Source organism: Gallus gallus, chromosome 3 (assembly GCF_016699485.2).
Source record: "Gallus gallus isolate bGalGal1 chromosome 3, bGalGal1.mat.broiler.GRCg7b, whole genome shotgun sequence".
NCBI classification, from domain to species: Eukaryota; Metazoa; Chordata; class Aves; order Galliformes; family Phasianidae; genus Gallus; species Gallus gallus.
This window is the reverse complement of record NC_052534.1, coordinates 56,591,199-56,616,055: the sequence shown is the minus strand read 5'-3', so window position 1 is coordinate 56,616,055 and position 24,857 is coordinate 56,591,199. Positions and strand designations below refer to the sequence as shown.

Here is a 24,857-nt window from a genome sequence, read left to right as displayed (position 1 = left end):
CGCAGGGGTGCCCCCAGTATAATTTGACCACTGAACTTCAGAGTAGTCCAAAATTTCATTCTGATATAACAGTGCTTGCTCTCTTTGGATGGATGATGTTAAATCATCTCTGTCAGTGATGACATCCCTGAGGCAACCATGAATACTTCTGAAAAAAGTTACTTTGCTTTTCAGAAAGATAATATTACACCAAACATCAGCATATAGAAAACTATATTAAAATGAAAGGAGTTTTTCCCTTGTTTTACTTTCAAGAACTGCATCCCAGTCTGTCATGTCTACTTTCAAGTTGAGTAAGCTGAACATTTTCTATAAATGTTTTCACAAGAAATGTAAAATTTAGCAGTGCAACATTTAAGATGCAGGTACCTGTGCAGTATTTCATTTTAATACTGATAGGAAAGCAAAGGTATTTTAAGCAGAGAAGAAGAAAGAAACAAATACAAAAACAAACAAACAACAACAAAAAAACATATAAATCCTAAAATTGCATCCCTTTATTTTGAACACAAATCCCAGGTACAAGAGCAGAGTAGAGTTTCTTACCTTATTAAAACATTTTCAGCACAATTTTGTCACAAAAAATTATCTCTGTATATTCTTCAAACCACTAAAGCAATTACTGAAGAGGAAGGACAGTCAGAAGTGCATATCAAGACCACCTTTGTTGATATAAATCCACAAAGTACCATTGAAGTCATGCACTTGAGGAGTCCAGCTGCTGCTGAGTATGCGTATGTCTTCCAAGAAGTGCACAACCCCAAACCACCCACCTCACTGTGCTCAGAAGTCAATGGAAGGGTGCCAACGTGGATTGACTCACCAAAGGTTTGTTCTAACAGCAAAACAAAAATGCTTCACAAGAAATCTTCTGTACTGTTTTCAGCAATCCCTATTTCAGTTAGCAATACCATTCCCATGAATTACTTTTCCATGAAAGTAAAAGTATTTTTAAAAAGGCGTTGAGTCAGTTTTCCCATCAGATCTCAGCACCTGCTGTGCTTACAATTGCTACTTCAAAACCAGCTTCCTCTCAGAACAATGGGACATCACCAAAATTAGAAAATGTCACATCCTGTCATTGATTTCTTAGTGTCAAATACCTAAACAAAAACAGCACATCAGAAGACAGCTTTGTTCAGCTTTCTTTAGTAAAGAAAAACAAAAAGCAAACAACGCCTGAGCATCTTTCCAGTGTATCTTGTAGGACATCTCATATTCTTCAGATGCACCAAGAAATAATGAAAAGCAGCAGCGAAGTTGGACCTTACATCATTTTTATTATGACTTGGTTAGAGAAGAACCAGCTTCTCTCTTTCCTTTTCAACAAATACAGAGAGAGAGAAAAAAAAAAAGAAAAAAAAAAAAAAGAAAATGCTAGAAGTGGGTCAAAAATCTTTAAAAAAAATGTAGGAAAATCTCATGAGTAGAAATTGTTCACTTAGGTCACCTCCCTGAAGCTCACAAGCATCATTTCTGACTGAAAATGAGATAAGGAAGGTGAGCAAGCCCCGCTGTAGTGTCAAGCTCCCTTTCTCTGACCCAGTGAATTGATAGCTATAGTTACTTAGAGGAATAACTTCAGCAGAAAATAACATTTAAAATGTTCATCTTACCCCCTATTCTAGTGATTAACTGGAGCAGGGATTTAAACATGCCACTTCTACACCCCAGGTGAGTGCTGCCCTACTTACTCAGCCTTTTGTCACTGTAGCTTATAGTGTGAGAAGGTTCTTCAAACTGCCTCCCTCTTTCTCTTTCCACAAGAGCATCTGTACAGCTTAGTTTGCTCCAAGCAGAAAAGAAATTCCCAAATCTCACTTTTTTTTTCAATAAACAGAATACTTGTTTTCTGGCCTGCCTTACAAACAAAGATGAACAATGACAGAGTTCCTCAAACATGAAGCCAAATCTAACAAACCACTAACGCATTTAAATGCACACATAAGTAGCCCCAGATTTAAAATCAGCTGCTAGAGTAGGTATCTACAATTAAATATCTAGATCAGGGTAGCCTTGTTTCCAGAGTACTTGCAGCCCCAAGGAATGATAACACAATTAGCTGGACTCATCTCTACAAGGTTATTACTAATGCGAACTGGTCTGTACCAGTCTCAAACTGTAATTACAGGCATTCATTTATAAAATGTGTACTGTTTTATGCACACATTCAAGGTTCCCAACTATTTGAAATTTTTTTTTGAGTTTTGGTAGTATTTTATCCCCAAACCACAGAACTGAAAACTAAGCAAAGGATTACTTTTTCAGGTCTCCAGACACAACAATAATGACCCAATGCTGTAAGTCACCATAACTGTCTTGGACGTTTGTCTTAGGAAAAAGTGCTACTTTTATGATAGCTATGAAAAAATAGTGACTTACTATGGCAAATTAGGGCAGAGAGAGAAATACAGAAAAAAATGTGATAAAAGTAGGTATATTATATAGTAGTCAATAAACTCTACAGGTTTAAGGAATTCATTTTTATTGATACCTTGTTTATATACAGGCTTGCTTACTTTGCACTTGTAGCATAAGGGGACACTTGAATGACACTTTCGTCCATCAATACCTGAGCAATTCAGAATGTTGTAGTGAAAATGGAAGTCAGCCCTTCATTTTCACCTCCTGCTAGCCAAGGCAGAGAGGGAAAATATCTGAAAAGACTTAAAGAGAATATGCACATAATTATCTAAAACATTAGTTTTCCCATTTTACTCCATTCTTTGAGGTTGATTTGTGGTGCCTTAATTGTAGCTGCAATGCAAGGAAGAACCAGCTGTCAGGGTTTATCTCTTTGCCATGCCATGAATAAGCCTGCAGAGATAGTGTGCTACTGCCAAGGCACCTCAGTGACTTCTTCACCTGCAGGCAAAGTGCATTTTCTGCTTGACATTTCATAACTGCCAGGGGCTCAGAGAACAAAAGCCCTGTGTCCACCAATTGCTGAAAGCATTTGGAACTGTGAAAAATAAGTGGATACCACAAAATCACCCTCCCCTGCTTTTCATGAAACCTGCAAAAAGAAGCTGCTCTTTTATTATTCATGACAATTTACTTTTTAGATCTTTTCTACCTTTCTTAAAAGCTTGGATGAAACATCTTTCTGAGTATGCTGACATACATGAACAAACCTGACTCCCTCTGACAGAGGTAAAAAACAACAGATGTACTATACTCACCCACCACATCAAATCAGAGTCCCAAAGAAGGAGATACCATGCAAAATAAAGACAATGCCTTTTACAACCAAAATTATGGGTTATGGTTATGGAGTTTGAGTAGCACGACTGATAGGGCAGGTCGAGAGGTTTTAAGGAGCTCCTTGTGTAATTACTGTATCCCTTGGCACTTGTCAAAATACTGACTTTCAAAATACAAAATAATAAATTTTCAATTCATTATCAAGTTAAATTAGTTAATACAGATGTTTCCTACTGTGCACTTAACAGAAGTCGTATTCTAGTCAACATGTCTACACCACATGAACAAAGAATTCCTGCATTACTCAGCTTCAATTTTTAATTCCTCTCTTCTCTGTTCTCTATTATCCTTTTACCTAGTGCACAAGTTGAACATACAACACATCTTTGTTTCTTAAAAAAAAAAAAAAAGCAGGCGAAAATTTTAACGTAATAGAGGCTTGCATCTCAAGCTGCTGATAAGCAGGGTCAAGATTCTTATGTAAAACACATTAAGGAGGATGAAAGTGCAAACAGCATTTCTAAGAGCATAATCTAAGTTAGATTCCCTACAAGAAAAAAATATCTCCACAAAGCTGGAAGTCTTTCTTGCTTATTCTCTTCTTTATCCCCTTTTTTATTTGCTTTGCTTTCTTTGATGTTACAGCTGTGGTTTGTTCTTCATGCCTGTTTGTGTGAATGATGAAAGTCAGTAAACTATCTCCAAAGTCTCTCCATAGTGTCCACATTACAAAATACAGTTCACTGAACTTAAGAAAACAAAATGCTGAATTTACTTTTGTATATGAAAAATGGCAACAGGTTTTTTGGTCTTGCTGCAATGGTAATTCTACACAGAAATGTCATTTAAAAATGTAATTTTATTTTTTCAGGCTCAAAAGCTAGCTTCAATTTAGTTTTACATTTCAAAGTGTTCAAATAAAATCTGCTTCCATTAATCTATTACATAATCGTATGGTGACTTCTAAACTCCTTTAGCCATATGTACACACAAAAAAAATACCAACCACAGACAATCCTTATCTTTGAATCTACCTGTCATGCCATGTTCATATATTCATACAGCTAAACTCTCTATTGGTGATAGAGTTGCCTCAACCATATCCGAGCATTAGCTGTTCAGCAGTGGTCAAAACCATGCCAGGAAATGTGCAACAAATTAAAAGGTATGCAATTCTCAACTTAACCTGAGATACTGAAAATGAGAGAGAAAAAAAAGCAGACGCACTTCAGCCCAGAGTCTTCAGCAAACTGACTTCAGCAATACAACTATCAAGATACTAAGACTTCATGTTCCCCCTGGAGAACATTATAAAGCACCAAGCAAGCATCCTACTGCCACCTCTACTATGGCATGGCATATTGCCACTGTAAATGACTGCCTTAGCCTTATATAACACTGTGTGTACGTAGCCTCTGGCAACACAGAGGAAAAACATTTTTCTATCATCTGAAAGCTGAGAATAAAAATTTGACACAAGATTTTGTCCTGGCACTGTTATATCTAAGATTGTTTCTAGTCTGTGGTTGGTTATTTTATTGAGTTTGCCATGTCCTTGATTAAACTCAGCCCAAAAAGTTTTCAAAGGTTTTGAAACTGAGTGCTGGCTGAACTTACTGTAGAGAAATTCTGAAACAGAGGCCAAGGTTTTTGCTCTCTTCTGTTTTCAACCTTGGGAAGAACTACCACCTTTCTACCGATTACTCTGGAATTTGTACTTCTTGCACAAATGTATACCATGTAGATATATTTAAGTAATTGTCCTATTTAGAAAAGTTCAAAGCTCAAAATGTCATCAAGCTTTTTCCAATTTTTTTTCCCCAAAAACACAGTCTTGGATAAAACAAATATTTATCTAAGAAATCTCATTGAAGGTTTAAGATTTTTCTTTAGAAAAGCAAACAAGTAGAAATACTTGGCTCAATAAAGTTGAGTCTTTTTCGGCAAAAAAACTCTGTGTATTTCAGAAGAAAACCCACAAAAAACCTCAATAATAATATGGTTTGATTTTAATACACATTTTCTGACAGAAAAAAACACTAGTTGCTTTCTGCTTAGCATTGCTTCTTGCACACATCCTGAAGGTGAGTTGAGCGAAAGCCCAAGAGCTGGAAATGTGCCCTAGAGCTAAGAGAGAAATCTAAGTCCTTGACTCTAGGGTAGACCAAGATTTTAACCCCAACAGCTATCTCATGTCAGGAGGAAAGCCTGTTTAGGCCAGCATCATGTCTGCAACACTAATCTGCTGCAGACTTTCAGCCGCAAGTTCAGGAATCCTGGGGTCAGGCAGGGACCACCCTCCCAGCCCCCAACCCCATCTGTCAGAAAGCATTAATTTAATGTCACAGAGCAGTTAGGGCTGAAAGAGATACCTCAAATGCTCAACAGGCTGCAGTCAAGCATGGGCTAGCTTCCTAACCTTTACTGAGATCAGCCCTATCATCTGCAGCCAAAGGTCTGTTTGTTTTTCTCACTGTACAATTCAGATCTTAAATTCAGTCATTACTAACAAAATCCTTTAAATTCATCTTGATCTGAATTTAAATACTGCTGTTTACATTAAAAGTTGTATATTTTGCTGAATGATTTGCAGGAGCCTTAGCAAAGCCACGGCTCCTGTTTCACTGGTAGTTATCTATGTACAAGCATTACTGCTTATCTTGAATTGTTCTCCAAATGTAAAAATATTCTTTCAAATTATTGTCAGAGCTTTAAGCTGAAGAAAATATAACTAGTGTTGCTACTGATATATCTGGCTTCTTATACTTTAACACAGAAGAGATACAAACGAGAAAAAAGCACAGGCAACAGCAACCATCCCCACCCCCAGCTTATTAATGGGATTAGGTAAGGTTTCCTTGGAGGATGGAAATTTTCCAGACCAAAAATAGAGGTTCCATACAAGTTAATGCATTTAAATTTGCATGATTTGTCCTTAATATGCCTGTGTTGTGTTTTTTTTTTTTTTTCCCCAAAGCAAGATTCAAATACAGGATATAATCCAAAATTGAAATAACAGTGCTGACTTGTTTATTTACTTATTTAAGTTATATTGTTGGCATTTTGTTTTAACTGGTTTAAAACACATTAAAAATTCTACCATCAGTGTGGAGAAACAAGTCCTTACCACATGAATGGAAAATCTTATTCAAAGCACAGATATTTCCTGTTCTTGGTGTAAAGAAGAAAGGATTTGTTTACTCAGTGACTGCGTTGTTCAGTGAAGGCTCTTATTTAAGTTTTATTAGTATACCACATTAAGAACTAATTACCATACTGCAGTTTTAAGCTGCAGAATGTTCACTGGAAGAGAGTAAGGCCTTCATGATAAAAGTTACTGTTCCTGTTAGTTGGAAAGGAGGCGTACCTTCCAATTCACACAAATCCTGCCATTCTCACATATTACCATGATTAAAGAAATGCTAATGATTGCACTGTACAGCTGGAATTTCTATAAGTTAGCATGCAGAACAACTTAAATATTCAAATTAGGAGAAAGGACTCAAACAACACAATAACCATGAAAAACAAAGCATTTTAAAATGAGAATTAGGGGTGGGTTTAGGGCTCCTTGTTCTCTCTGCCATTAAGTTTATTCCTAAATTCTTATTCCTAATTAATTGCCTGGATCTTTACCACTCACAAGAAGTTCAGATCTGAAAGGCACACAGTAATATAGACCAAATCCAAAAGAAATATACCTCAAAAGAAATATTCATTAAAAAACTGTTTCCGCCCGAGGAATGTCTGAAGATTTAAGATAACATGTTAAAAATTATAACCCTGAGGAGCAATCTGATAAAAAGCTTGGGTCAAGAAAAAACACGTTTCATTCAGTTATGCTTTCTGGCAATACATTCATTGCACTCCCAAGCAACAGGAACATGGGCAGAGTGGTTGCGGTATTCAGTACGACTGCAGTCTCTCAGCAAAGCTGACACACACCAAACAGAATGAATTGGCAATTAATCAGTAACATCATCACTTTCTTGGGAAAACGGTATAATAATAAGGTAATATGTAACCAAATACTTTTCAGATCTAAAGCCAAGGTGAATAGTCTATAAAGTCTTTGTTTTTATCCCAGATGAACATATAATTAGAACAGCGTAAGTAATGCCGGTATTCCCTTTTTTCATGAAATCACTATTAATACACAGCGATGTCTAGCTGTTTCTTTGAGATTAGCAATGGAAAAAGATTTAATTCTATTGTACAACTGCAAAAATTTCCCTTTGATCCCTAATAACATCATACTTTTTCTCTTCCTTCTTGGGAAGCAACAAGAAGCTTTATCAAACAAAGAACACGTGAGAATTTCCAGCATGTCTGCTTTGTGTTTTACAAATACACAGGCATGGGGAAACGTGTTTTCTGTGAACAAAATTCTGATTTCTGTGAAGAAGTGAAGAAAAGGAACACACACAGGAAACTTTAAGCATGTGGATACAGAATGAGAACAGAAGTCACCAGCCTGCACTATTTGGAACCTCAAGTCTACTGAAATGAAAGTAGGGGGTAAAATATGCATGTCTCATGACATTGACTTGGCACAGCTTCCTGAGTCAGCACAACAAATCACAGAGTCATAGAATCACAGAATCATAGAATGGCCTGGGTTGAAAAGGACCATGCTGATCATTGAGTTTCAACCCCCCTGCTATGTGCAGGGTTGCCAACCACCAGACCAGGCTGCCCAGAGCCACATCCAGCCTGGCCTGCATTAAATCTTAGGAGCATGTTGTTCATGCTGTCTGATTTTTTTATTTACAGGTTTTACATACAGACAGACATGAGATGATCTGTAAAATATATGTTGTTGAGTACTGTGTGAGGTTACATTATGTCTCCATTAATATCATAATTTCCACATTTTCTCACACTGATCCAAATCCTGACACCCTTGCTCCAACACCCATCAACAGAACTCATAAAGTCACGAAACAAGCGCCATTTTCAGATGACGTGGTCTTTGAAGGTTACCTAAGAATATTGTATTAAAATTATACTCTCATAATTCTCTAGAAACCACAACTGTAACTGGTGGTTTACAAAGCAGAAAGATGCAGTTTCAGTCCAAGCAACTTCAGAGATAGCAAAGGCAAGGTCACTGAAATGAGGGGAAAGAGAAAGAAGACTGAAAAGCATTGTTTTTCAATTTAGAATATCTCACTTATTATTTTCTCAGGTTAGGGTTGTGTGATTGTTTGTTTGTTAAATTTTAATTAGACCAAGATATAAGTTATTTCTATACCACCTAAAACTTCACTTAAACCAGGGTGCAAATAGAACCGTTAATTTATCTACCTGCAGTTCAGTTGTCACCTTTGTCAACTGACATGCTATGTGGAGACATGGTGAAGTTCCATTGTCTGACTAACTTATTTTTCCAGTTATTAGTGCTCTTTCTTTCTATTTTGTCCACAGGACTCAATGAATCTATGCTCTGGACATAACTGCTACTTCTGTGTACAGGTGTGGAAGCAGGAATGAAGGGGATATTCCAGCATTATTCTCTGAAATCTGAACCAGTAAGTAAATCTAGGTTTGGAGAGGGAGAGATGGGAACTGAAGAGATAACACTTCTTATGGTTAGAATTAAATTTCTTCTCCATATAAATTTTGATGGATCAGTTCAGTATGGCCCTACTAAAAATCTGGTTAGGATACTGTTGCTACATGGCTTGTCTGAATTAGAAAGTTAATTGTAACAATACCAAGAAGTTAATAGGACAGAAGTAGATGTGCTTTGTGATCCACCCAGATGCTCACTTCAAACTGTGTAAGCTCCACCAAGTCAGATTTGGTGCCTATGAACCTGCTGTTCTGCCATTTGCACAGAAGATGGTTTACAATTATTCATCAGAGGCTCAGTTTTTCTTGGAAATATTTTATTACCTGCTACAATAAGAAGTGTGGATAGGATGACTGCAGACAATTGCTAGACAGGATTTTCTTATCTTCTCAGTGTGCTACCTAACCATGTTACTTTAAAACCAAAGCTAAGGATGAGGAAGGAAAAAAGACACTGTACAGAACATAGCGGGGTAAGTCAATAGCAATTCTCTACTAAACACTCAAGAAACAGAGGTGGATCTCTGAGAGATTTCACAAAATCAGCATTTTCCTGTCCCCCATTCTCACCTTTAGTCATAGTTAAGGTTCCTTTCATCCAACACTTATAAGCAACTAGAACTTACACAACCTCTAACTTTCATTTAACAGGAAGTATGTATTTTCCAACTACATGCCTAGTGAATACATTGCCACGATGGATGGATGCAGTTTTAATTAAAGAAAAAAAAAAAAGAAAATGAAATGAAAGAAGCTATATTAAATTAACTAGATGTTCAAGTTTACTGATGCCAGAAATGAAATAGATAATTTTTGCATACCAAATATGGAATAACTAATGCAGCAATAGCTGCATAGCTTAAGTTTTCCTACTGTAAAGATATACAAGGGAAACAAAAGAAGATTACCACAAAACAAGAATACATTCCACTAAGAAATACTAAGTTTGGTGTTGACAGTAAAATCTGTGGTAATATGTAGTTTCATCTTTGATCACAGTATTAATTTATGAAATAATTTTACATATGAAATAATTCAGCAGAATATGAGAGAAGACAGCAGCTCTTTTATTTCCTGAGAGAGCTGCTTGGGAAAATTGCATTTTCTAGTCAGTTCAGTCATGTCTGAATCTGTAAGACTACAAACCCAACTTGAAGAGAGCCCTCAAGACCAAAGGGCAGAGAGCCTGCAAGCTCTGCAGCATAAGATATCATTTCATTGTCAATCTAATTTACCAAGGCTGAAATTGCTTTGCAGGGAGACATATAGGACAACACAGAACGTTTGTTTGTTTCAGGCTGCATGATGCAATTTGCTTGAATTATCTATCACATTTAGCAAAACGTAAAAGTTCAAGCCAGAGAACAACAAGCAGTTACTGTCTGGTATCACTCAAGTTAAAAATCAGTGCCCTCATTTAGGTACTGAAGGCTACAAGCTGCCCTTCTGGCTTTCAATCAATCAGTCTCTTAAACTGGAGTCCCTTTGTATTTTCACACTGGGGTCTGTGGTATTACTAAAGCATTCCACTGTCAAAAAGCAAAGTTACCCTTGGCAACAAGTTTTTTTGGAGTTTTTACTTCCTTATCAGAGATTGCTCTGAAACTGAACATGAAGATTAACTGGCAGCTGCTGGTGTGCTCTAATACAGGCCCTTCTTTAACTGAAAAGAAGGTCCTTTTTCTAAAGGGATCAACGATGGGAAACTTTGGTGCCTGCATAAAAATATGCCCAATGTAACACTTCCAAACTGATGCTTAATCATTAAGGTTTTCTTCTGGCTGTATGTTTGGCCTGTTTTTGCTATTCATATCTTCATCACAGTGTCAAAAAATTACATAGAGTTGTGGCTGAGAAAAATCATCTTTTTCCTAAAGGTAAATTAAAAAAAAGTTTTTTTTTTTTTCTCATCATAACCCTATTTTGGTGGGACACATCTCTGATTCAGCCACCTGAGAGCTGTGTATGTAATACAGGCTGGTTCTCTCTTCTTAGTCAATGGAGAGAGACTGAGTCATACAGGAGATGTCTGAGCTCATCTATTTCAGACATTTACTTTGGGATGACATAAACAGCTATTTTTGCCACTGACTACTAAGGGCATTCAAGCAGCTAGCCCAGACCAGTAGATCAGTCAAGTTACATGAGAGGCAGCCCATCTTCATCACTGGAAATCTTCTGTCTTTAATAAGTTGGCTGAGTTTAATTTAATATGCATGAGGCATACTGAAAAGATACCATCAAATCCCCAACACGGAACCCAATAGTTTAAGGGCTTACAAAATGCAACCTACTATCCTCACTGCCAGCTCTGAAGGCCCTTTAAAACGGGGCTTTCTATTAAAAATTCTCCTACAGAATCTGAAGTATTTTGTGCTCCTGAGCCTTTTGCCAGTGTTCCTCCACTCCTAATGCTGATTTCAAAAAAATCAGATAGTTCAGAACCATAGGGAAATAAGCAGTTCTTTGGGAACAGGTATGTAGATACACCTAAATGACCCAAGTACTCTATAGCATTTGATACTTTACGTGAAGTGTTTTACCTGTTCTTAATAGTGAAATTCAATGTCAAACATGTTTTTGTCTATGAGATTATTACTACTCAAGCCTTGGGAACTACTTTCCCTGAGGAAAATATAGTCTGTTTCAAAGAAGAAAGTAAAGTGGGAAAACGAAAAGTGCTGAAACTAGCATGGGCACGCTGTACATTGCAGCTGAAAAACTAGACGTAAATTGATTACAGCTCATCTGGCAGGTAGATTATAGGCACCATTCCCTCACCAGAGGGTAATTGGCATTTTCAGAAGTTCACACATCCCATTACACAATATGTCAGGTGCAGGGAAGGACAATGGGTATAGAGAACTTGCAGAAAAGCTAGGGACAGTAGAGGATCTGTCATATTTTAAGCTTATTCAAATTGCATTGGGAAAAACAGCAGTGCACACAGGACACCTGGGATAATGCAAAGCAAAAGCAACAAATCTTAGCAGAGGCAGTAATATTAATAAGTAATATGATTAAATGAAGCAAATGGAAGACATAGAATATTGGCACCTAAGGCAAAGATAGCAACAAAAGAGTTGTATCTTTAGAATTACCAGCAGAAAGAGCACTAAAAGCTGGTTTCAAAAATACAGCAAGAGCTGTATTTACTGAAATACTGAGAAGTATTTCTTACAAATGTAAAATAAATTTTCACTTTCATGACATTGGTAAACATCTACATGATGCCAGCTCACGGTAAGCAAAACACAAATTCAGTAGGCAGAAAAAAGCAATCACTGACGTGTCAATGCATACATAGGTACATACATCAAAAAATCAAGAAAAACAGACATTAAAGGATGGAGAAAAATTAAAGCATTTCAGGAGTGTGCTGCTACTTTTTTTTTTTTTTAAGTGGAAGGAAAATGCTAAGGATGCTCAAAATGGACCATTTCAGTGCATGCTCCATGGTTAAGTGCCTCTCCTTCCCTAGGTCTCACAGTACTGCCTGTCTGTCTATCTGTAGGGCTAACCACACGTGCAGGAGCTGCCCTCCATGCAGCTTGTGCAGGGAGACAGACACCTTTTCATGGGGAGGCTGGTACATGGGCATGCCTGCCTGTGTATTCGTCTATGAGCCTGCCTCACCCATGGATCCCTCCCTCCCTCTGAGAAGTCCTCCTGGAGCTGAGGGCCTTCTCCAGGTGCAGTCACTGAATCCAGAAAGCTTTAGCAATATGATTAAGAGGCACATGCAGGACCAAGCAAAACAACGTTAACAGAGCACGGCAAGGATCCCAGCAAGAGCTATCCTGAAGCCCAAGAAGTGTGTACTAATACACAGAATGCTTTTTTCTAAGAAAGCTGCTTCTGAGAAAGCTCACAGCTAACTTCCATCTGTGAGGAAAATGAAATCCCTGTAGGGTAGTAAGTCTGATGTGCATACCACAGCCCGGAGCTCAAAGCAGAAGAACAGGCCAATGCACAAGTAGCTGCATGGGGATTCTGCAGCAGGCAGCAATGCATACTGCTACATGAAGGGCTGCCAGCATCTGTGCCCTGGGACCGCTCTGGTGCCATCCTGCAAGGAGCTGATGTGAAGGAAGATGGCTGTTAGTTACTACATCCAAGCAGCCCCTTCCATCTCTTCTGAATGTCCTTGTTTTCAATACTGATCTATTACCCTGATAACTGGTTCTGCTAAGACAAACACATACGAAGAGTGAAAACTTTTGGAAGTTTAAGAACTTTCCAAGTAGCCAGCTCTCCACCAGGTATGCTGCTTGAAGATGAGGAGTAGTGTACTCCATCAGACTCGTAAAAACAGCCTGGTAGCTGGTATCAGCTGCAATCTGAAAAACCCTTATCACTATTATGTCCAAGTATTGAGAAATCATCTTTGCTTTATTTCTTAGGAGGCATGAAGTCCTTATAACCAGCTTTGTGAGTTGTTTCTGCAGGAGTTCCTGAACGCACCGAGAAAGTTCTCATTGCAGAAGGCACTGCAGAGACACGTAGGAAGATGCATTCTCTTCCCTAGAGAAGTTGCTGCAGAGCTATGAAACAAAGGAAGATTTAAAAGAGCCATCCTAAACCTGGGTGAGTGCCCCATTAACATACTGAGGCTGTTCTCCATTGGAAAATGCAGTAGAAGGAGTTACTCAGCCACATCCTCATTTCACCTATGAGATGAATGTAAGATTACAATCTTATCTCCTGCAGAATTTACATGTCATGTAGCGCTTGATCAAGAACAGTCAATGAAATTATGCTGTTTCACATTACCTGAGGTTCTTGGAAGGTAGTGTGAATATTATGTAAAGAGAAAGAAAACACGTAAGAACTTACATAATCTATTTTCCATTGATTTTGAGATATTGTGCTAGTTATTTATTTATCTTGTGCTAAGGGGAAAGCTCAGTCCTTCAAAAGCCACTCCAACAAGCCCTTTGATGCAATCATAGCTCACTCCTGTGAGCACTCAGGTAGAGGACTGTGCCAAAGCTCCCTGAAGAGCAAAGGCAGCACCTTGGAAAATCTGCAAAACAGCTTCTCACTGCTCAGTTACTCCACTCAGGGTTTGCTTTCTTTTTTCTTCTTTTTTTCCCCCACATGAAGAACATCAGCTCCAAAAACGTGAAAGAGGAAAAGGACAGAAGAGGAAAATGATGTGATCCTGACATCTACACTATCGAGAATCAGAAGTTTCTTATGGGTTCTGCCTGGAGTGCTTTCCTTTTCCTCTGGTGTACACTTTATAGTTCAGTTTCATGATTGCCACAATTGTTTAATGACAGTAACCATGCCAAAGTGAGGAAGAACAACTTGAAGATTCACTTCAAAAGTGTGCTCCTAATCCAAACCACTGTAGATACATCCTAAGACCAAACATCATCACTTCAACCAGCTGGTACACCATTAGCTTGTAGACATTTTTAAATGCTTTGGAGACGTTTTGCCTAACAGCAGAAGGGAAGTTATAAATACTTCTTAATTCAGAATCTGGCATTCATTAACAAGAGACAATTGCCCTCTTGGCTTGAAATCTTAGCCTTTACTCTGGCTGCTAAGTCTAACATTTTCCTAATATTTTCCTAAGATATTTGCCATCATTAAAATCTTGTGCTTTCCTGAGGAAACCGACATTTCAAAAAATATCTTACTATGAAATTAACAAAGAAATTTGCAAGACAAAAGGAATGATGGAGAACAGTTGAACAAGATTAAAAAAAAAAGAAGTCCAATTGTGCTTGTTAAACCTACTTGAGACTCCAGTAGATTTATTCATAAGCTGCTGCTGGCATGCATTGCTCAGCAAAAGCTGAACTGCAAAGTGTTCCACAAAATCATAAAGAAGCATAGAAATGGCTAAAGTCACTTGTACAAGACTTCTGTAGACTGAATTATATCAGAGATGAATGTGTACTATTTAAACATTTTTCTGTCTGTAAGATGTGCAGATTTGAATGAAAGTGATATTACAGACAAAATGGAATCAAGAATCAGCATCTACATAGGTATTTAAATAACACAGTTTGAGCAGGCCAAATAATTAATCTGCCTTTTCCTTTGTCAAATTCAATCTTTGTTGCACAGGTAATATAAGTACCCATAAGCCCAATCCTTGGTCTATCAGTAGGCATTAGGAAATGCTTAATTAGATTGCAAGAGTACATAAATACAATTCCACAAAAAACCTTTGTTTAAGATCTACAGAAGTTACATATGTATGCGTATATATATGTATATATATATCCCACACATACATATATGTATATATGTTAAATATGTGTATTATATATATAAATGTATGCATATAAATGTATATGTATATATGTATACATATGTAAGTCTCAAAATACAAGTTGTATTTTCAGTATCTGAAAAGATATGCTAAGAAGCGTTTCTGCATTAATGCTTCTCTTTTCTATAATCATTCTTCCTCTTTCTAACCAAATCTGCTGGCTTTTCTGTACTTGGAAAATGGATGGGGATTCTAATCTCATTTTAATTTTAAAACAAACAAATTGCTAATTTCAAAATGTGATTCCCATAAATTAAAATATGTATTATACAGTATAGTTTAAAAATATTAAACTCTTCTTAAAAATAAATCAATTATAAATAATAATAAATCAATAAACCTCTGAACTAAAAGGATGCTTTGTCTTCAAGCAATTTTTTTTTTTTTAAAGAGTACCTGCATGCATGTGTAGTCAGGCAAAACATTTAAAGATAAATTCAGTAAATATAAATAATAAATAATTGATCGGACAAAGGGGAATGTTTTCAAACAGACAGGGAATGCCCCATCCCTGGAGGCATTCAAGGCCAGGCTGGATGTGGCTCTGGGCAGCCTGGTCTGGTGGATGGCAACCCTTCACATAGCAGGGGGGTTGAAACTCGATGACCACTGTGGTCCTTTTCAACCCAGGCCATACTATGATTCTATGATAAATACAACATGGAAATCATGATTCCAATGCTTCCAACTTCAAAGCTCTCTCACTTGAGAGCAGAAAACTAGGACTTACAACATACATGCCCGATTATAAGTAAAATCTGTTTTTCATTCATACTGATTTGTGCAACTACCTGTCACAGCTTTCAAATGCAATTAATGTATCTGAAGGTGGAAATTTTGACCTTCATTCTGACAAAGTGAGAAAATCCACAATATTTCAGAATAAATACGAGTACTTCTTAGACAAACACTAGTGATCACACATCAAATTATCTGAGTTAAATTAAAATTTCAGTTCTATTCAGTTCATTAGAGAAACATGACTGACGATAACAAAAAATAAAAATAATAAAATCAAATACATTAATGAGTTCAAATAAACATAAAAATGAGGGCCACGATTCAGCAGCCAGGTTCACACAATTACACAAATGCACTAGCTGCACTATTCACCTCTGAGATGGTCTTTTCTTCTTCATTTTCCCCATGCAAGCCTAAAATAACACTTGTCTCTACTCTTTTGACCTTTATTGGTATATGTGCCACAACTTTAAGGCTACTGTCTACAAAGCATTCAATGCATTCAATTAATGTTGAACGAATAGAAAAAGCACCTTAAGGCTCGTACATTTATTTTAATTACTTATATCACTGTGCTATCTCAAGCAATCTTGAACAATAAGTAGTTGTTCCTTGATTAGGTTTCGAGAATATTGCTCCAGGGGAGGAATGTGAGAACCATTTACATTAATTTTTAAATAAACTATAACAGGCATTTCTTTTTTCTTTTTGTAGTATTTGACCTTTACACACCCAAAGATAATGAACTCCATGTTCAGATGATGCAACATGGCCCTTTATTTTAACAAAATTCTGCATTTTTTTTTTAATCTAAAATTACTCTCTTTTAAGAGATATTCATGACATTCAACGGTATTTTCCTAAAGGAGAGAGGACACGAAAAAGACAAAGAAAGCATCTCTGTCACTCTATGTGCTGATTTTTAGGGTGCACCCTAAACCAGGACCTAGAACCAGGTCCTGGGAGCACACACATACACTTTTTCCCACGTTTGTTAAGACATACAAGAGGTCTTGTTTTTAATCCACAAGTCGTGAGACAAATTTTCAAAGCGCAATCAATTATTGAACCTGAAGAGTCATCATTCTCACCTGAACTCCTCTAAACACAAAAGCATAAACATACAACCTGGATTCACACAGTCAGAATCCCTCACCTTTGTCACATGGTGCTTCTCGTGTTGTACAGGGATCTTAAACATTTGACACCAATATGTTGTATCCTTGTCTGGTACGGGCACCTGTCTTAATGAAAAGGGCAAGAAAACAATATTATGAAAGTCACACTGTCCTGCTATATAAGCTCAGATGTTGGGCTGCCACCTCAGCCCACACAAACCCAAAACACCGAGTAACTTACGTCTTTGTTGGTCAGATCAAAGTATGACAAAGAGGCAGGTGAGACTTCTGCTTTCTCAGGGTTCAGTAAACGTAGACTCTTTGTACCACGGGTAGACCCATGGTAATTTTGACCTGCTTCTCCCAAGTCTTTGTGGTGGTAAGCCCATATTACCCTCACTGTGCTCTCCTGGAAAAAACAAACAAACAAAAACACATAAGGGATGGTGTTGAGGGATGGCTCCACAGCCGAGGGGTCATGGGTCTGTTGAACAGTTGTACGAGCAAAACAGGCCTAACAATTGGCAGGAGATACAGATGGAAAAGTACTAGCTCGTTATAATGGCTGTGAGCTCGGGTGCTATGTGCACAACCCATGGAAGAGATTAAGACAGTGGAATGGAATGAAAACATGCATGACCAATAGTATTGTTAGGCAGGGGGCTTTTCGCAATGCTCCAACCAATTACAAGCTGACACGCGTTCGCCACAATCTATGTATGTGTGTAAGTAACGGATAACAAACGGAGATTCTGATGCACTCATATTGGGTCATGTCATCATTCCCCACGCAGCTCGGCCAGCGAACGGACTAGATTCCGGTTTTGAACCCTTGGGGGTCCACAACAGGATGGGAACAATATGCTCTTGCATAGTTCATGCAATTCCTAAGATAGACATAAGGGTCTCTGTGTTTGAACAACAATAATAAGAAGAAAACAGCCACTGACACAATTGCAAAGAACTTAGAAAAAAATGAACTAAATTCATGATTTAATAAATCATATTCTTGAATTTGAGAGGTATGTGGGTTTTGTCTTTGTACTTTTGAGGATGAAAAAGTATGTTAGCAAGCTCTCATGTGCCGGCACGTCATATTGAAGATGGACTCGATGATCCTTATGGGTCTCTTCCAACTCAGGATATTCTATGATTCTCTGATACAAATTTTTATCAAAAATTAATCACACTTATATTCAGAATTCATGTGGATCTACGAAAGTTGAATCTCCCTTATAGCTTCCTTCAGTAATGTGGCAAATTTCTGAATATCTGAAATACATATATGAAATACATATCTGAAAACAGCAGGACAGACTCAAAGAGGCAACCAACTAAGTACACAGAACATTTTTTCTAGAGATGGCACACATGGGACTTGTGTTCAGAAGCTGTCCTCCCAAAACAGCTTTCAGGCCCGTTTGTGTAAAGGTCTGAGCACCTTCTGTGAACTGCTGGCCCTATACACTAGGAAAGATAGACATTCAGCTACAGAATGGATTTACATCTTAAAAAGCAGTTTGCAGCCACAGTGCAGATCAGTTCTCTGTAAACAACTCTCAGATTGCAATAATCACCCAGTGAGACAAAATAATAAATGCTGAAGGGTCTCAGAATGTTAAGTTATGCTGAGACAATTTGGAGACAATTTGGAACAGATGAAAAAACCACAGAACCACTGACAGATGGAAATCTCGCAGTTTATACAGCTGTGCATTTGCTCTATCTTTTAGCTCATGCTGTTGTTATTGCATATATTGTGAAAACACAGATAATGACAATCATGTTAAACTACTATTGCAATGCTTCCAAAATGAATAGTAGTAAACAAGCCAAAGCACGAAAAGTCTTTCAAATCTCTACAGCCTGTCATTCTCAATATGAAAATAATCAACTTCATATAATTTAAAATTATGCTTAAAAAGCACAGCAGTCACTAAGACAACAGAAGAATTTCCTATGAAAAATACTTACCATGCATGGAAAGAGCTGTATCAAAAAGCTGAACCAAAAGATTATTCAACCTCTTCATTTTTAATATGGAAAGGAAACAAAGAGTATCTTCTAACTATACAAGTTCAAAACTTTTCTAAAAGTCCAGCTTTAACATCAGTTACAAATTAGACTAACACCTAAAAAGTATTTCGCAAGCTGACATCTTCTGAGTGATTGCAAACATGGGATATGGGAGCTGAGGACACAGGGGTACCTGCTTCACTCTTGGGTTCACACGGTGTGTGACTTTTTAGAAGCATTATGCACTGAAGTGGAAGAACAAAGAAAGTTGAAAATAAAATATAAGAACTCAATAAAACTAGCACAAGTATTTTATCTGGATAATTTGACAGAATAGATGCTTTGGAAAGTGCATTGAGAGCTGAATAAACACATTTTCTAAGTAAATTGCTCCAATGAGATTTTAGTAGCCAGCATCATAACCAGCTATACACTCATTCTGTGTTAATTATTCCATCTCTTTACATACAGGCAGAGCGTCTCACCGTTATGCTCTTATCGTTTGGATCACAAGTGTGCAGTTCTCTGCTAAAAGCCAGTATGGTGTGAGTACTGTTTTCCATGGCATATTCCAGGTGGTAATCCTGTTGTGGGTCTTTTTTCAGTACTCTGTTTTCATCTGTATGATAATCCTGTTGAAAATAAAAGGCATACCATAATTAAAATCTAATATTTAAGCAATAACTTTTTTCTCAAATACTGACTACTCTCAAACATCGTCTTTATGTACAACACTGAAGGATCAATCACAGTTTTGGTGACACTAAACATATTTTTGATTAAAAATCTTAAGGAAAGCAAGTCTCCTTGACAAGCAGCTTAAGAAATGGTTTGAACAACTTTAACCATACACTGCCTACACATAACTACAGAGATAAAGGTTGTACTCAGTCCTAATTATCATAACTGGGATGTTGTGGACTTTGGGGAAATTACTGAGAGAAATAAGTTCACTTAATACTCCAACCAACAGAATTGCCCTCCTCTCTTTTCCCAACTTTTTGTTTGTTTTTCCTTCCCCACGAACAGCAAATCCCCCAGAGTAAAATCAATCAGAACCAGGAGTCCTACAGCTGAACCAGGAGGAACAGCGCTCAGTGCACACAGAATGAGCCTGGAGGGTTTTGGGGTTGGACTGCTGGTTTGGGGTTGGGCGGCTGCTCTTGGAGGCAACGCTCAGAAAGACAATCCCCAGCTCAGCAGAAGTACAGTGCAATGGAGGAGCGGCACAGCAGTGCCAGGTCATTAACCTCTTCACCCCAAATTCCTACCACACCACACAGCTGTGCCATGTCCCAGTGTCATCCTCCTCCCTCTCCTCCGGCCTGTTCCACCACCACACCAAGGCACAGTTTTGGCTGTTTCTGCACTGCTAGGGGTAAGGGGAGGTTTGAGGGTGCTGCTCTGCACAGCCAAGTCTAGAGCAGAGCCTCTAACCTTGGTTAAACACCTTTCTTTTCCAGAACATGCCACCTTCCTCCCTGATGGAAGGTAAGTTACTGGCAGGCACCATGAACTGTGTTGCATCTTTAGCAAAACACACCAACACCTGCTGTTTCTTGAAGGCATTTACCTCTGAAGCTACTTGAACCTCCATTTAATTTTAGAGAGGTTTCTAGTTTTCATATCCATTTGTTCAAGCGGAGGCAACAAAGCTGAAAAATCACAAAATGTTATGTTGAAATATCGTGACACCGGTAGAAGTGGCTGACATGGTTTTAATTCATGAAAGGATCAACTGAGAGCTATAACCTTGAACTTAACTGCAGTCAAGAAATCTTTCTGTGTACAAGAGACCACAAGCACACCTGTTACAGGTGTGAGAATAACTGCATGCTCAAACACTTCATTAGGATGTATTCTTTTAGATGATGAAAATCACAAAATTATCTCAGTCATGACACAAGTTCAAGAAAGAAAAGGGTAAATGCAGAGCATTTATATCAGCATGAAAACATTCAGGTTTAGCTCTGTCTTGCCAAAACTACTGAAACAGTTCTGATTTTTTCACTTCCAAAACAAATCTAAATTTTAAAGGTACTGAAAAGTGTAATGCTTTTCCTGTCAGCACTTTTGGCAACTAGAAGTGAATGAATATATAAGTGAACTTACATGAAGGGACGCATACCTGGGAAAACTACCACCAAAAACAGCAAGAGAGAGGCATGGGAGGTGAAGCTATGCGCTGAATGAAAGAGTAGTGATGAGCTATGTTTGTTCACAGAAAGAACTTCACATTTGCTTTTCCAGATGGAAATACTGGACCTGTTCTGGGATGGTACTCAAAGGTGGATATTTTGTGGGAACAAAGTGCTCCACTTCACCTCTACATTAGAGCATGGACAGAGAGACAGTGTGTCTTTACAAAATACCATCCCTGCTCTGAAAACACCTTTATATAAGTAGAACATCTATTTTCATCTTAAAAATAGTAAATGCTTGTCTGAACTAGAAGTGTAACCTTGTGACAATCAACTTTTACCAAGGTGTGGCATCTTTTCTGAGATGTTACATTAAATTGGAGGAAAGCATACTTGTATTAGAATAAGCAACCAGATACTGAAATACTGCAGAACAGAGATGGAAAAGAAGGTTTTCCTTATGGGAGTAGGTTGGGAGTCTTTGCCTGAAACAGCTGGGAAGGATGGTTCAGAAATGAGAAGCCAAATCAGGTGCGTGCACTCCAATATTTTCCCGGCGATCTGCAAGTATAAAAACCATGTGTAGAACAGCCCTAACTTCCCATGAGCCTGCAGGGAGTGGAAGAACAACTGGAAGAAGAGATGTAAAGAAGGGTACTCTCTCGGCTATGCCTTGATATGGCGACTGTTGGTGGAACTCTTTGTTTGCCTGGGTGAATGCCTGGGCTGGTTGCAGCCCCATCGCTGTGGGCTCGCCCTGTGCCCTGGGGAAGGGGCTCGCAGGCCCTGCAATGCCAGGGGCTCACTGCCTGCCCACCACCAGCCCCCAGCAGCACCTCACTCCCCAACTCGCCCAAGAGCATCCTGCAGGCAGATCTTAATCTGACCGACTAACGCTAATCTTTCCCATGTGAAAATTTCTGCAGAGTAATGAAGTTGCTGGCTCTGCTCGCTTCCTCTGCCCGATACGTAGCCCCGTGAAACAACCCTCGAATGTCAGGGTGCTGAGAATACCTGGGAAGCAAAATCATGTAGCTCCTGGGAAGCTAGAGGTGCTCCTTTGTCCCCCACATCCTACAACTCCACTGAGTGCAATTGGACCGCACTAGAGGAATCAAGCGTGAATACATTTCCCAGAAACTGTTTACAAGTTACGAGCTGCCTCTATCGCTATTTTTTACTCCTCTTGTTAAAAATTATCCAGATGTTCATCACAAAAAATAAAATCAAATAATATAGCAAGAACATTTCTGAACAGCTCAGGATTAGATTGCTCAACCTCTGACATGAAAACAGTTAGTTTGCCAAATTGAGAACAAATGAAGGACACACCGCCAAGGAAACAATCTGCTCTCTTTCTGTTCACAGAACAGATTTTAAGTCAAACTATGCAAGTTTTGGTCAACTCATCCATCTGAGCTGAAAAGCCCTCAAGACACACGTAGATATTTGTGTAAAAAAGACTGAATATTATCAAAAAAGGAAAAGCAACAAGAAGTGGCTGGAAGTTTCACTCATCTTTCCTCATGCTCACTAAGCTAAATCTATGTAAAGCACATTATTTCTAAAGAAACACTTTCCGGCACTAGCATGGAAGACACATATACTTCAGGTAGCTTTCTTGTAACACAGTTAAGCTCTCTGTCTGGACTTCAGCAGCATGGAGGGCATCTAAACGCGGTTCCAAATGCCCCCAGTGAGAGCCTGCCATAATACAGATCTCACCTAAACTTACAAGCTTCACACATGTAATTCTGTTGAGAAGGGAGGGTGACAATTCCATCGACAGAATGACAGTACTTCAATAACTATTGCAGATGGTCTGAAATTTGTCTTATTTTAAAACAACTTAGTATTCCTACCAAACAAAAAAAGACTCTAACATGGACACCTCTTTTATGCAGATTTAGTTTTAACACCCCATACAGTCAGAAAACCTGTTTCTTTTGTAGGCAGGATTATACTGGTGCAAGATATTCTGAATTTCATGGAGTCTCAGCACAGATCTGCAGTAACTATCAACTCCTTAATACTGAATTTCTTAAATATCTAGCAAGAACCCGAAAACACGATTTCCTTACTGAGTTTGCCCTTGAATCCAGATTTTTCAGCTTCTCATATACACACAAAATATATCATTAAATGAAGATAAAGTTGCTAAGTTCTACATGAACTTGACAGAAGCATCAGTAGTTACAGAAAGAAGGTAAGGGGGAAATGACTATTTTTCTGACATGAGCATCTTATTTTGGTTAGTGCTTAAAACAAAGATTTGACAGTGCTATTTGTCATGCTACATAATAACAAAGCGTTGCTTCAAAATTTACTTACGTGTACATTAGAAGCATTTACAGTTTCTGCACTCCCATTGATTCTATTGCATATGCTGGCACTTAGAACTCTGGGCTATGTTGCGCAATCATCCCTTATGCTACCTAGGAGTTGAATCAACAGATTGCAAAGGGAAACCTTGCTGATATTGCACACAGTTTGCTCTTTCCCAGAAGTGTGGCTGATCACATTGCAGAGTTTTCAGATCCTATGAACCGCTCACTTTCTTAGGAGATTGTTCTGTGGCACGGATGGTTTCTGTTTGCTGCTCAGCAAAAGACATACAGGATAATTTCTCAAGGATGTAAAAAATAGGCACAACGGGGCTTTTTTTATCCTCAGAGAATGTAAGCACAGCTGCAGAAGGAAGCTTCACGAGAAAAGTACTACCAGCTGTCATCGCATACTTGAACAGGTGTTTATAAGGCTCCCTCCTCACATTTTTACAATGTACAAGCTCGTTTTGTTTATGATATCCATTTCCCATGCTAAATCATATACGGCACCTTTCAACCTAAAGGAGCCGCCAACAGCTCCCAGGCTGCGGCCCCATCACCTGCAGCTGGGCTCTGGCACAGCTCTGTCTCTGGGACGCCTGCGAGCTGCCCTTCAGCCAGGAGCTCCCGACCATCCTGGCTGTGGGAACAGCCAGAAGCAAGCCAAGGGACAAGCCAGGAAGGGGAAATGGGGGAAAAATGAGCTAAGTCCCAGCCAGTCCCAACCTATGGTCTACAGCCAACTCACAGAGTTTAGAACATCCCCAGAGCGCCCAAACCTCTGTCTAAGAGCAGGGTTGAAGAGTCTGGCAGAGGAATTGGGAAGCTGCAACCAAAAAAAGAGTTGGTGCAGGAGAAGATCTATCTTAGTCTAAATAGGATGGATAAATTGCTACAGGATGCAAAAGAACTGACCAAAACTCCTGAATGAAATCAGCACCAAGCTATGCCTTTCTGGGTTTCCAGAAGAATAGCTGTGGTTAGCATTTCTCTTTTTTATTGTTGCATTTAATTCAGATGGAATCCTGCTGCTTGTGGTTCCAGCACACACTGGATATAACCACCAAAAATATATTTAAAAAAGCTGTTTTTACATTGTATTTGGCAGGAAGCAAACAGAACATGAGTTTACAAATAAGAAAAGCAACCTTTTTTCAACCTCAAATAAATTTCAGCTTGAGTTTAAGGCAAAGATCCTACTAGACTTCCATGTCAGGGAAAAGCAGAGCCCACCACCTACAGAAAACTAACACAAAGTGGGAGTCTGAAAGCATCCCTGCTTTAAATAAGAATACAAGAACACCTTGAGAGCATTCCAGTTGACTGATCTGATTTTGGGGTTGGTCTGCAAATGGAAAAATATCCACAGCAAAAGGTATGGTGGCAGCAATCAATCAGTTGCAAGAAGTTCCTAAAGTAAGTGGGATCAGCAAGTTCAGCCACG

The 24,857-nt window shown here is 38.5% G+C and overlaps 1 protein-coding gene across 3 annotated transcripts in view; it reads right to left on the bottom strand.

The window, feature by feature from the left end:
- MOXD1 (monooxygenase DBH like 1) overlaps positions 1-24,857 on the bottom strand; it is a 52,038-nt gene that overhangs the window by 20,759 nt on the left and 6,422 nt on the right. For 2 of the 3 annotated variants that reach the window (NM_204624.2, XM_046938412.1), the window contains exons 2-4: positions 19,431-19,577; positions 17,171-17,338; positions 16,968-17,051 (exon numbers count right to left, since the gene is read on the bottom strand). In NM_204624.2, the coding sequence (NP_989955.2) occupies positions 16,968-17,051; positions 17,171-17,338; positions 19,431-19,577 (399 nt within the window). Of the gene's footprint in view, positions 1-16,967; positions 17,052-17,170; positions 17,339-19,430; positions 19,578-20,518; positions 20,596-24,857 lie in introns of those variants that run through there. The other variant, XM_040696727.1, reaches the window with a different exon arrangement.